This window comes from Podarcis raffonei, chromosome 2 (genome assembly GCF_027172205.1).
Source record: "Podarcis raffonei isolate rPodRaf1 chromosome 2, rPodRaf1.pri, whole genome shotgun sequence".
NCBI lineage: Eukaryota > Metazoa > Chordata > Lepidosauria > Squamata > Lacertidae > Podarcis > Podarcis raffonei.
Genome location: NC_070603.1, coordinates 43,196,840 through 43,209,157, shown reverse-complemented (window position 1 = coordinate 43,209,157; position 12,318 = coordinate 43,196,840). Strand labels below are relative to the sequence as shown.

Below are 12,318 nucleotides of genomic sequence, written 5' to 3'. Positions count from 1 at the left end.
ATACATGGGATGGGATGGAATTGCAACATGGGCCACAGTGGCAAAGAGAAAATATTCTTAGTCCTGTTGGCCACCCCCTCCCAAAACACGGCAAGGCAGAAGATGAACTCACAACAGCCTTGATTTTCCACCTTCCAAAGAGAGGGAACACAAGCAACCCAAAGAACTTTCTTTGCTCAAATCAACAGTAGCCTCCCCCAAAGCCCAGGAAATTAGCTCTCCAAGGCTCTAGCTTTGCATCAAACCATCCAGAAACAAGTTAGAAGGCAAATAGGTTTCATGCTCTTTAAAGAACCACTGGGAATAAGAAGTGGCAGAGGTCACCCTTGAAGGCAGTGAAAAGCCAAAGACTACAATTGAGGTGCTCTGGCTCCCACTGCTTTGACTGCTTAATCCTCATGCTCTTTGCAGGGCTCAGCCAGATGCCAGGAGTCCTGGCTTCTCACCTCCACCCCAACCATCCCTTCCTTAAATGACAGGCAGCACTAAACATACAAGCAATATTGAGAGAGAGAGAGAGAGAGAGAGAGAGAGAGAGAGAGAGAGAGAGAGATTGTAAGGGTTATGTGCCCAAGGGTCATCTCAGGCCAATATTTAGGGCTCTGTCAATCAACGAGTCTATGTAAACAATCAAACAAGTTAAGAATTCAGTCTTGTTTGTAGAAAACCACATACCAAGAATCATTTTTTTAAACACTATGTATTATGCCCAGGAGGGGGGCAGTGGGGAGCCTAGATTTTCCAGCAGTAAGGGGTTAAGGCTTCAGTGCCTTGCATTAGTTCCTTGCCCTTCTCTACAAGCTAACACAAAAGTTAGGCAAACTAAACAAACTTGCTTGATTTATATAATTTATACAGCTTGCAAGATTCAGCACAGAATTTGGACTATGATAGCTAGCAATGTTTTTTCTTTCCCAAACTCACACAGCTGTGTCCATAATAAATCTTATGAAGGACAGCACACCTCACCCAAGATGTCAGGTGCTATGTTTGCCACTCTGGGTTCCTTTGGGAGAAAGGGCAGGATATAAATTTAATAAAATAAATATTTGAGGCCTGATGATTTGGTCTCACTGAATCTTTAGTGACATGTTGGCCCATGGTGCAATAGTGTGTTTTTAATCAAACATGTCTTGTAAGAAAGAAAGAAAAAACCCAGAGAATTCATTTTGTAAAGACACCCTTAAAGTTTCAAGCATTTAAGACACTTTTATGAGAATTTGGAGAAGTAAATGCTTCTCTGTCTCAATGACCTCTGTTTCCTCAACAACAGCATCATTTCTCTCCAGCTACAATTTGTTAATCAAGAAAAGCAACATTAGCTACACGCTGAAACCACCGATTTTTCATTGCACCGCATGCCTAGATATACTGTATATTTGCAATGATGGTTTCATCATAACTAGTATAGCATGCTAACCATGATCTGATTGCTAGGACTAGTACCCATGTTCAATCTTTGTAAAGCAAAAAAGCAGTAACCCTTGACGACTGCAAGATCTGTTGTTCTTTCACAATTGTCTACTCTGGACCTTCCTGTTTAAAAACATAGGCCTCTGTAGTTCCCTGTGCATGCAGTTTGTGCAGCAAAGTTATTAGCATAGAGCTTGATCTTTGGGCATTTCACAGGAGCCCAGCGTCTTGGGAATGAATGCACTACTGACTCACAGCTCATAAACCCCTTTTTGCACAAGTGTCAAGCCACCACACTTTATTTGGGGAACATTTTGTGCTTTGCAGGGCAGACATTGTTCCTAGATCTCCACCATAAGTGCACACAGCAAATGCCTGAGGGAGACTCACATGCCTTGGAAGACACATGAAGATTAACCAACTGGAACTCCTTGGGTTCTGTCCATTCTGTATTCCATGTACAATCGTACCTTGGATCCCGAATGCCTTGCGAGTCAAAAATTTTGGCTCCTGAATGCCACAAATCCAGAAGTGAGTGTTCCGGTTTGCGAACGACGCGGCTTCCGATTGGTTGCAGGAGCTTCCTGCAGCCAATCGGAAGCCATACCTTGGTTTCCGAACATTTTGGAAGTTGAATGGACTTCCGGAACAGATGCCATTCAACTTCCAAGGTACTACTGTACTTTCAGATGGACAATACAGTGTTCACTGCAATACATGCACGGAGCAGTCAGGAAATCCCTGTGATGTTAAACTTTCAAATGTAACCTACCCAAAGAGCTGTAACAGTTTACCTACTGACTTCTCATTCTGCAAGACCATTGTAAGTTGTTTCTTCAAGACAGAGGCAAGAATGAGGTGACAGTTGTATGGCAAGATTCTCCACTCCCTGCAAAAGACTCAAATTATACCACGAAGACCAGTATCATGTACCTGTTAAAGGACTTGGGTTTTTATCCCACCACAGTAGCTACGCCATAATATACAATCAAAACCATAATACTGTATCAATTACAGAGCAGGTCTTTTGAATTCTGGCCTACCCCTGACAACACATCATAGTTTATTCTACTATGACCTTGACATCAGGCTTGCCAAGTTCATCCCTTCACAGAACAGGATGCCCTTGAAATGTCTTAAGAAATATATCCTCCCAGGGCTTGGACGTCCAAGGGTGCAAAACAACCCTTCCTCCAATGGAAATTCCCACTTTTAAAACCTATATTTCCCAGGAGGCCTTTGGCTTAAAACCAGGTCAGATATGTTGACACTAGCTAGGGCTGAAAGAATCTGACTTAAGGATAGTCAGGCTCTGTAATAAAGTTTGCAGTATGAGGAACACAGAGATGGAGCACATGCATTTCAATAGTATGAGGTCACCAATGGGAGGAAAGGATGCTGTGGGACAAATGTCCCTGGAAGAGGCACGTTGGCACTAATTCTTCCCAGCAGTGAGGTATGTTTCCTGAGAAATTATTAATAGGACAATTTTCCAAATCAGTGTCATTTGGATACAATAATTTGCATCAGAAAACTTTCTGATGCCCTAGAGCAGGGATGGGGAACCTGTGACCGTCCAAATGCTGCTGGTCTGAAACATCCATCATCCCAGGTCATGACTATGCTGGCTGGGGCTCATGGGACTTGGAGTCCAACAACATCTAGAGAGCCACAGGCTCGCCATCCCTGCCCCATAAGAGTGATCAACTTTGACACGTTTATTTCACTTGTATTTAGTAAGCAAAGCTAAAAACTTTGAAATTGCCAAGTTTGCCTGATTGTTATTTGTAATTAGGATCCATTCAGTTACTAATGAACTTAAAACAACGTAAAATTTTCTTCAGGGAAAAGGAAAAGCAGTGGAAAATTTTCCAGCTATCAATCCAAGAAGATGTATTACCGTATTAAATACACATGGAATTCCCTTGCTTTATTTTCCTTTCAGAAGTGCGAGCAGTTGGCTACCACATCTCAATTAACATTTGATAAAGGGTCCTCAGATCAGCTGAAGCTGACAGCTGAATCTGGCTTGCACCTCTCTACTTGGCCCTTCCTGAAGGTGAGCAAAGGCCCTGGAAGCCAGGATTCCCGAGTTCTGTTCCAAGCTCTAGATATGGATGAAGTCAGGGAGGACCAGACTCCAGCGATTCAGCCAAATGTTCTGTCAACACATAGGGCATTATATACATCTTCTTCTGGAGCAAAATATCACCACTCAAAGAGGCTCCAACTTGGAAGTCTGCCTGTAAATTCATTCTTGGAGTTTGAAGCATTTCTAACACTTCCTTTAGGAAGAAAATTTTGCCTTGCTATGACCTCTGTTTGACATGGATAGCTATTCGAAGAACCCATTTCAAACCACTAAAGGGAGCATTGCATGCGATACAGAATGGGAAATCCAATCCCTCTTCTCACATTAACTGCTTGAACGATCTCCATGTGATTAAAGGAGGGGAGAGAGAGCCAGTGGTGTGGACCCACTGCTCCCTACCCCTTGATGCCAAACATTGAACATGGGTGTCTCTATGGCAGGAAAGTCTATGCATGCAGACCTCCTGGGCTTCCATGGAAGTTAGAACCCCGACTGGACCACAGCTGCTCCTCAGTCTAGGAGTCAGTGCCAATGTGGAGTGAATGGCTAGCTCAGAAAACTCAAACCTGGGGAACTCTTGGGGTTTCTCAGTGATCCAAAATGGCAGAGAAGCTTTGACACCTTGCCCACTGCTATCCACAAACATCTTGGCCACTGGGAGTACTTAGTTCACCCTAAGGTATTGATGTAGGTTGATGGTAAGGCTTAACAGACTTAGCCAATGCCCCCACATGAAGAGAACATGCACACTATGCTTTATATAGTGCTCAGGAGTTCCATATCCATATCCTCAGGATATAAGTAAATGGAGAAAGTCTGTGCTAAATTCTGAAAGTTTGAAAACCACTCACTACCTCACGGCAATAAGCATGTATGTTACAAGCACTGCTTGCCTTTTTCAAAGGAATCAAAACCTACAAAGCAACAGAGACAAAGAAAGAGTCCCAGAGAAAAACCTCCTGCAGTTCCCCATCTTCTTTTAACATGCTGACAGCCCATGCCTTGGGTACCACCCACATATCTTGGTTACCATGTAGGGTGTGGTTGACTGATTCCAGGCCCCTATTGGCAGGCACATATAAACAGGTCTCGTTACTAACAAAAAAAGAAAGAAATAAAATTCTGTGCCAAGGTATACAAAATTCTGAGCCAAGAAAAGCTGAAAATCATGACCGGGATAAATTATGCAAAATGAGAAAATTTGTGTGAGTTGCCTATCTTGCATAATTTATTCTTAGTCAGAGGGAGGGAGAAACAGCTATGTGGGGCACCAAAGTCCTATTTCCTGAGCAATGGAAGCCCTACTCAGCCTCTCCCGGGTTACTGAAATGTTCCCAGGCGTTGCTGAGCCCTACTCATCACTGCAGCAGACATAGAAGATAGGAGCTTGCTTTAAAGAATGAGCACCAAGATTCACAGGAGGCAGAGTTCTGCACCCAATACCAAGCCTTCTGCTTGGACAAAATATACTTGGCCTGACTGCTAGGCTGGACCATTGGAAGCTGCCCATCTAGCTCAGTACTGTCTATGCTGGTTGGCAGAGGTTCACATGGATGGCATTTCCAGCCCTACCTAGACATGCTGGGGATTGAACCAGGGACCTTCTGCATGTAAAACAGATGCTATACCACTGTGCTACGACTCTTCTATGTACCTGGGGACAGCAGTAGAAACACCCAGCAGAGGACAGAAATGAGAGGAATTGTGCCCTTTGCTGCAAAAAATTTACCACTGCATAGCCTAAGCACAATTCTGGCTTTTAAAAGGGGAAGGTTGAGTCACAGCCACATCCAAACAGCAGGAGCAACAATATGCCCCTCTCCCTCACCATCCTCCTCCAGGCTCTCCAAAACAATGAAAAGGATAAGAGTTTACCATTGCTCTCAGTGCAAACAATGTGATCAACATTTGCACTTATTCCCTATCTATTCTGACTTTTATCAACCCAAACTGAATGCAGGTGTGGTTAAGCAAGCATCTGGGAGGTCCACAGCAGGCAACCCAATCCTGATTTCCTTAGACTGGTTACCTGTGCTTTTGAATACATTCTGCACAGAAGCATGGTGAACCAGGATCCATGCATATACAGTGGTACCTTGGGATAAGTACTTAATTCGTTCCGGAGGTCCGTATTTAACCTGAAACTGTTCTTAACCTGAAGTACCACTTTAGCTAATGGGGATGCTGCTGCTGCTACGCCGCCGGAGCACGATTTCTGTTCTCATCCTGAAGCAAAGTTCTTAACCTGAAGCACTATTTCTGGGTTAGCGGAGTCTGTAACCTGAAGCGTATGTAACCCAAGGTACCACTGTAATGGGATTCGGATGCTGCTTTCAACCCACGCACATTCCATTGAGGCTAATAAAAAGGAAGGGTGGCTACCTGTTAGCGAGGAATCTGGCCCCCCAAAAGTGACTGAGTGCTGCAAGGCTGTGTGGAGGGGCTCCCAGGCTCTCTCCAGCTGCCTTTGTTAGCTGGCTAGCAATGTGGGCAGAATAAAGGGGCAGGGAGTTGAATGGCCAGCCGGCTGGCCCTGCTATTGCATCTGGAGGGGCTGCAGCAGGGAGGCAGCTGCTGTGTCTCAACAACTCTGTGCACAGACAGCTTCAGCTCACAGAATCTACAAAGGGGGTGGGAGGGTGAGGGGAGAGATTCCTCACTGTGTCCACACAAGAAACACAAAGGCAGGCAGCAGGATTAGATACTGCGTAGTCAGACATGGGCTCGGTACCATCAAGACTTAGGATACTCCCTTACAGACACAACTGAAGGCAAGGAAACCTGTTGCAAAATGGAAAACACCAACTAAAAGCCCCAAGGGAAAGACCTCTGGATGATTACATTTATTCTTTCTAGAATTAAAAAAACACACACACCCAGATTTGCACTTTTGCAGTCTCGCCATCCCCACAAGCTTAAAAAAAAGGAGGGGAGAGATTTCAGATACACACAGAGGGTGCCATTAACGACAAAGCTGTGTTACTATCAGATCTGGAAAACTGTGTAGGCAGGGAAGATTTCCTTCCCAATTCCAGGGGATGGGATAGGAGCATGTGCAAACTGGATTCAAATAATCAATTCCACCAATCTCCAGGTTCAATTTTGTATTGAAGTATATTAATTAATGGCATAACTTGGCGCTTGTGTTTTTGGCAAAGCTTAGCACATATTTAAATGCTCACATTTGAGTCCCTGCTCCTGCCAAATCAAACCACAAATTTCCATTTGAAATTTAGTAATGTTCACTTTTAGGCAATGGATTGCACCCGTTTTGGAAGGGAAAGGCTATGCCAGTTAAGAACGCTGCATATGTTACAAAATTCAGATGCATAAAGAACAAAGACAAAACACATGTACGATGATCACGCATGCAGATCTTTCATGTCATGGCATGTTGCATACATTTTCTGGGAAGCCAAGGCCAAATCACAGTGGAAAAACCTCATGTGTGCCCGATCATGTGAAGCAGCCCTTGGATGAGGGCTTCATCAAGTGAGGCACTTTCCTGCAGATCATCACATTGTTATCAGCGCAGCCAAGCAGAAAAGAAGGAACAGCTTTGGAAGAGACAAAATGTCTGGCTTGCAGACACTGCTATGGACGAGGCCTAAGTGTCTAGCCCTAAGGTTCATATGCATACTGTGGTAGAAAGCGGCCTGCTTTCTCTCACACACAGGGCCCGTCCTACTAGGCAGGAGTCCCAACCCTTGCATGACCCTCATCTGATACAGCCCACACCTAAAAAGAAAGGAAGAAAAAAGACTGCATCCTGCCAATTCAAACTCAGAACACTCAACCAGAGTTGGCCCCTCACCCTGAACCTCCTACACTTTGAGGCCCTTCAGATGCTGTTCTGGGAAAGCTTAAGGACAGGGGTCCCAGTGCCTTTTGCACCATTTTGAATTCTCTAGAGCCATTAGAAATGTTCCCGTGTGGCTCAAAGCAGCAGCTTGGAGCCCTTGTCTGGCGCAAGACCGCCAGGGCTTCGGCAGCACTGCGGTGGAGTTGCTCAACCAAGAACAATGCCCTGTCTATGTCCAGCCAAGCAGCAAGCTGGAGGGGAGGGGAGGAGGGGATTCATATTCCCGGGCACCCACAATCCACAGCATCCCCGGCCTCCTGCGTTGGACGAGCCGCACATTCCCACGCACTGGAGCACCAGCTGGCCGGGAGCGTTCTAATAAGCAAGGCCGGCTTCCCCAAACCAGTCAGGTGGCTTCATGGGAGAGTGAAACCCAGGCTGAATAATAGCCCCACGTTCTATTTACCTTTCGCTGCAATTATCTCATCCCTGGCATACTGCTGCACGTTTCATAGGGCAAGCAAGTCGCTGCACGACACCCAATTAAATCATCTTATCTCCCGTTTGCATCACAGTATATTCCCAAGCGCACAAATGGGGGGAAAGCCGGCTTGGTGGGGGGGTGGGGGTGGGGAGGGAGAATTTCAAAGCAGACTGAGCCACTGCAACTCCCCAGAAGCATGGGAACTGGCTGGCCCAGTTGCTGAGCTGTGCACTCCCTAGCATGGCTCCAAGACGCGTTCCCAGTTTCACAGTCAGGGATCTGCAAATTCGAAGCCAGCCACAGACTTAGTTCCTTTGGGTAGGAAACAACAGTGCCATGCCAGGGCTATAGAACACACAGTGCGAGAGCAGGATTGGCTTGAGAGCCACTTGGGCAGCTTCTTGGGAATAGCTTGCAGCAACAATAAAAGTTTGTGCATCCAGCAGAATGTGAAAGGGGAGGGCGCGCGAGGGGGCGACAGCTGCTACTACATCTGCCCAGATCATCAACACCCTTCCCTTTGCTATCCTGTACACACAATGCGCAGCAACAAAAGCTCTATCAAATTCAATGTCAGTGTGGGTGTAAAGCCTTCCAAGGAGGCCATTTCATGACAATCCCAAAGGAGAAAAAGGGAGGCGTGGGCGTCACCCCTTAACCCACAACCACCCCACTTACCAGCAAATCATTTCACACACACACAAACCAGCACACAAGCTTGCTATACAAATATAAGTTCATGTATGTACCTCTTGCATATATTCCATGAGAGAGGACGAGTGTGCCTTGCACATGCAATGCATTTTATGCGTTTTTAAACATATGATCATGCGCACATTCACAGACAAACTCACATACACCAGTTGCACAATCAAGTGCACTAAATTCTCAATCCATGCCGTTTACCAAATGCATTTGCATGTCTGCACAACAGGCGTGTTAAACCAAACATTTATTTCCTCCTTTACGCTCTTACACAAACTCCAGGCTTTGGTAGAACCAAACTCCACAGCATACTCGGTTCAATAAAACCTCAATGGGATACCATAGAAAATTGAAAGCTTCTCCCTCCGCCAGCCTGCCCGAGCAAGATTTGCTTTGCAAGGAGCCGAGAAAGAGAAACAGAGCGACGGCTACAGCGGAGCCTGAGAGAAGCCAGATCCGAAATCCACGCTCCGGTTTTTCCAGCCGCTCCGGGCTGGGAAGCTTAAACTGGCTGCCGAGAAAGTTTACTTCAAGTAAATAAAAAGTGCAAGATTGTTTCCCCGCAGCTCAAATCAGTGCCGGCGAATTAGCACCCCCCGCCCGCCCGCCAATCCAGCCTAATCGCTCCCTCCCCTTCACACAATCGGTAATTAAACAAAGATCATTTATTTTCTTTGTGGCCCGTTCCGTAACCCTTTCCCCTTCCCTCCCCTTCTTCTGGCGTGGGGGGGGGGGTGCGGAAGAAGAGAGAGAGAAAAGGACGGGATCTAGCCGGGAACAAGGAAAATAACTTCAGGGTCCCCCCCGCCCCACCCGCTGCCCGGACTGGAGGGAGGGAGATGGCGGCTCAAGGCACCGAGGAGCGCCAAGGGGACTCCGAGAGGCTCCGGCGAAGTTGCTTGAAAAGTTTGAAAAGAGGAAACGAAGAGGCCATGATCGAGCCCGGCCGAAGCGGCGAGGGCTTTCTTCCCACCCGTGCTAGGCTTAAGGAAGCCGGAGGGGCGAGCGCACTGTGTCCCGTCCTCCCCCCCCCCAAGACACCCCCGAGGTCCTCCTTACCTGCTCCCCGGGTCAGGCGCGTCAGCAGAGCGATGCCCAAAAGGCTGCAGCCCAGCCATGCCCGCCACGGGCCCCCGCGCCGGGACGCCAAGCCCATTCCCCCCTAAAGTCCTGTTGCCGCCCTATAGATCCATGGAAGGGGCCGCGCCGAGGCTCCAGCCAGACACCAGGACACCGAAAGCGCGGCGGCGGCAGCGGCGGCGCCTCCTCCTCGCTCCCGGACCCTGGGAAACTTCTCGGAGTGCGAGCGGGGCGGGGCGACCCCGCTGCCCGGGGGCGGGGTCCGCACCCAGCCCGCCTGGCCTGGCTCGGCTCGGCTCCCACGCTCCCTCCTTCTCTCTCGCCACCCCCCTACTCGACACCCCCCACCGGCCCCTCCAGCCCGGGCGAGGATGGGGCGCAGGGAGAGGGAAAGGAGAGAGAGAGGGCAGCGTGGCGCCGCGCAGGATCCCGCAGGCGGGGAGATGCGCGCTCTCCTCGGTGGGGTCGACTTTGGCGGGATGGGTCTCTCCCGAAGTTGCCCCCTCCCCTTAGGCGCACATCTGGGCGCCTCTGGGGAAGCGGTGGGGCGGGGAGGCTTGTGGCTTGCTCCTTTGGCAGTCGAGGCCAATGTAGGCTTGCTGGGTTTCGGCCCAGCGAGGCGGATTATTTTTAGGATTTCGGAGGTGGGGGGGGCTGCAGGCGAGGGGGAAGAGAGGAGGGGGAAACTGCCGTGGAAGGCTTGGCTCGGGTTAGGCACTGTTGAGCCACCAGGCCTCCTCGCATTTTCCCACACACGAACTCTCCCGCGAACTCTCTCCAAACGTGACCAAAAAAGTTGCTGTTTTCTTCAACGTCCCAATTCCCCAAGGAGAGGGGAAAGTTTCCATCCTTCCCCCACGATGAGGGGTGGAGGCAGCAGCAGCAGCAGCCGCCCAGAGCAACGTCTGCTTGTTTCCAGTGGCACAAACCCAGGAGCCGGGCCGTGTAGCTGGGCTAGGGCGGAGGGGAGGCACAAAGGAAAGTCTAAACGCCTTTCCAGAAATTTCTTATTTCTGGATTCTCGAAGTGGGCAAAGAGCTTGCTGTTTGCTACGCAGATCTTTGACGACTAAGGAGCGAGGGTGGGGGCAGAGGGAGAAGAGCATTTAACATCCTAATGCAGTGGTTTCCAATTAGCTAATTACTGAGGACCCCCCACCCACCCATTTGTGAAAATTTTGATAACTCTCTGGTAGTTACCTCTGCAAAGCAATTTTGAACAAAATGTGGGGCAGCCCCGAACAAGCAAAGGATTTTAGGTACACTTAAAAAAAAACCTAAAATTTGTGATATTACCATGCAAAATTTGACAAAAATTTAGTTGGGGGAGAGGCAACTAAATTGCTTGGGTGCATTCTGTGGACCCCCAGGGGTCCCCATACCCTTAATTAGGAACCACTGTCCTAGTGGGTTCCAGACTTGTGTAGAGATTGTGCTGCATCACAGCATTTTCCTAAGCTGAATCTTCAAACTGGGCCCGAAAACTCTGGCATTATGATGCTGCTGCTGCTGCTGTTCCAAGTGTGTGCAGCCTTTTGATGGGATATACAGTAAACTGACATGAAATCATGGGGCGGGGGTAAGACTATTATAATGATTCTAGCTCGATCAATGGGTATGTGGATAGTAACAGCTATAAAAAAAAGGGTTTACCAAGCTGTTTTCATGCAAATGATCACTGGAACTCATTGCCACAGTATGTGGATCAAAGGGATAACAAGACCATTACAAGGATTCGATAAGCCAATGACTTGGAAGATAATCAGAACACAGAACCTTCTATCAAGAGACTAACATTCACCCAAAAAAGGGTAGAGTAGAACATAATCCTAGGCTGTGTACACATCATACATGTAAAACCCAAAGAATCCTGGGAACTGTAGTTCATTAAGGGTGCTGGGAATTGAGTAGTAAACTACAGTTACCAGGATTCTTTGGGGGAAGCGATGTGTTTTAATTGTCTGGTGTGTAGGCAGACCTGGTCTCCAGTGGGACAGGATAACAGAGCACATTTGGTCCCTTTCAGTCTCCTTTATGCTCAGTTTGATTATGTTAGATGAATCAGTTTTTTCAAAGGAGGGCTTGGCTCCCTGCTCTACCACCAACACACTGTGTGACCTCACATGAATTAGTCAGCTTCTTTGGCTTTCCTCTTCCATACTGTAGCCATGCAAATAATGTCCCTGCCTTGCTTCACAGCAGCAAGAAGACCAGCACATCCAGACTGAGATTTCTGAGTGCCATGATGACAAAGCAGCCACACATCAGAGGAGAAGCCTCCCCTCCTTAGCCATGGGCAAACTCAGTTTCTATCATCAGCTTCCTGCTCTTGAAGTATTGGTTGCTGGCCTAAGGTCTACAGGACCTACCCATAGCCATAGCATATATCATCATCATCATCATCATCATCATCATCATCAAGCAATTAGTAGTACAGTACAGTGGTACCTCGGGTTAAGAACTTAATTCGTTCTGGAAATCCGCTCTTAACCTGAAACTGTTCTTAACCTGAGGTACCACTTTAGCTAATGGGGCCTCCCGCTACTGCCGCGCAATTTCTGTTCTCATCCTGAAGCAAAGTTCTTAACCCGAGGTACTATTTTCTGGGTTAGCGGAGTCTGTAACCTGAAGCGTCTGTAGCCTGAAGCGTCTGTAACCCGAGGTACCACTGTATAGCAATTCAGGTGTTCCAAATGGCTCATGTACATTAACGCATGGACAGCTAAAACATACTTCTACACCT

The 12,318-nt window shown here is 47.8% G+C and overlaps 1 protein-coding gene across 4 annotated transcripts in view; it reads right to left on the bottom strand.

Annotated features, from left to right (window-relative positions):
• The window catches only part of NOTCH3 (notch receptor 3), a 56,532-nt gene extending 46,652 nt beyond the window's left edge, over positions 1-9,880 (bottom strand). For 3 of the 4 annotated variants that reach the window (XM_053376265.1, XM_053376267.1, XM_053376266.1), the window contains exon 1: positions 9,556-9,880. In XM_053376265.1, coding sequence (XP_053232240.1) covers positions 9,556-9,652 — 97 coding nt within the window. In that variant the 5' untranslated portion in view covers positions 9,653-9,880. The remainder of the gene's footprint in view (positions 1-9,555) is intronic. The other variant, XM_053376268.1, reaches the window with a different exon arrangement.
• Positions 9,881-12,318: the final 2,438 nt, after the last annotated feature.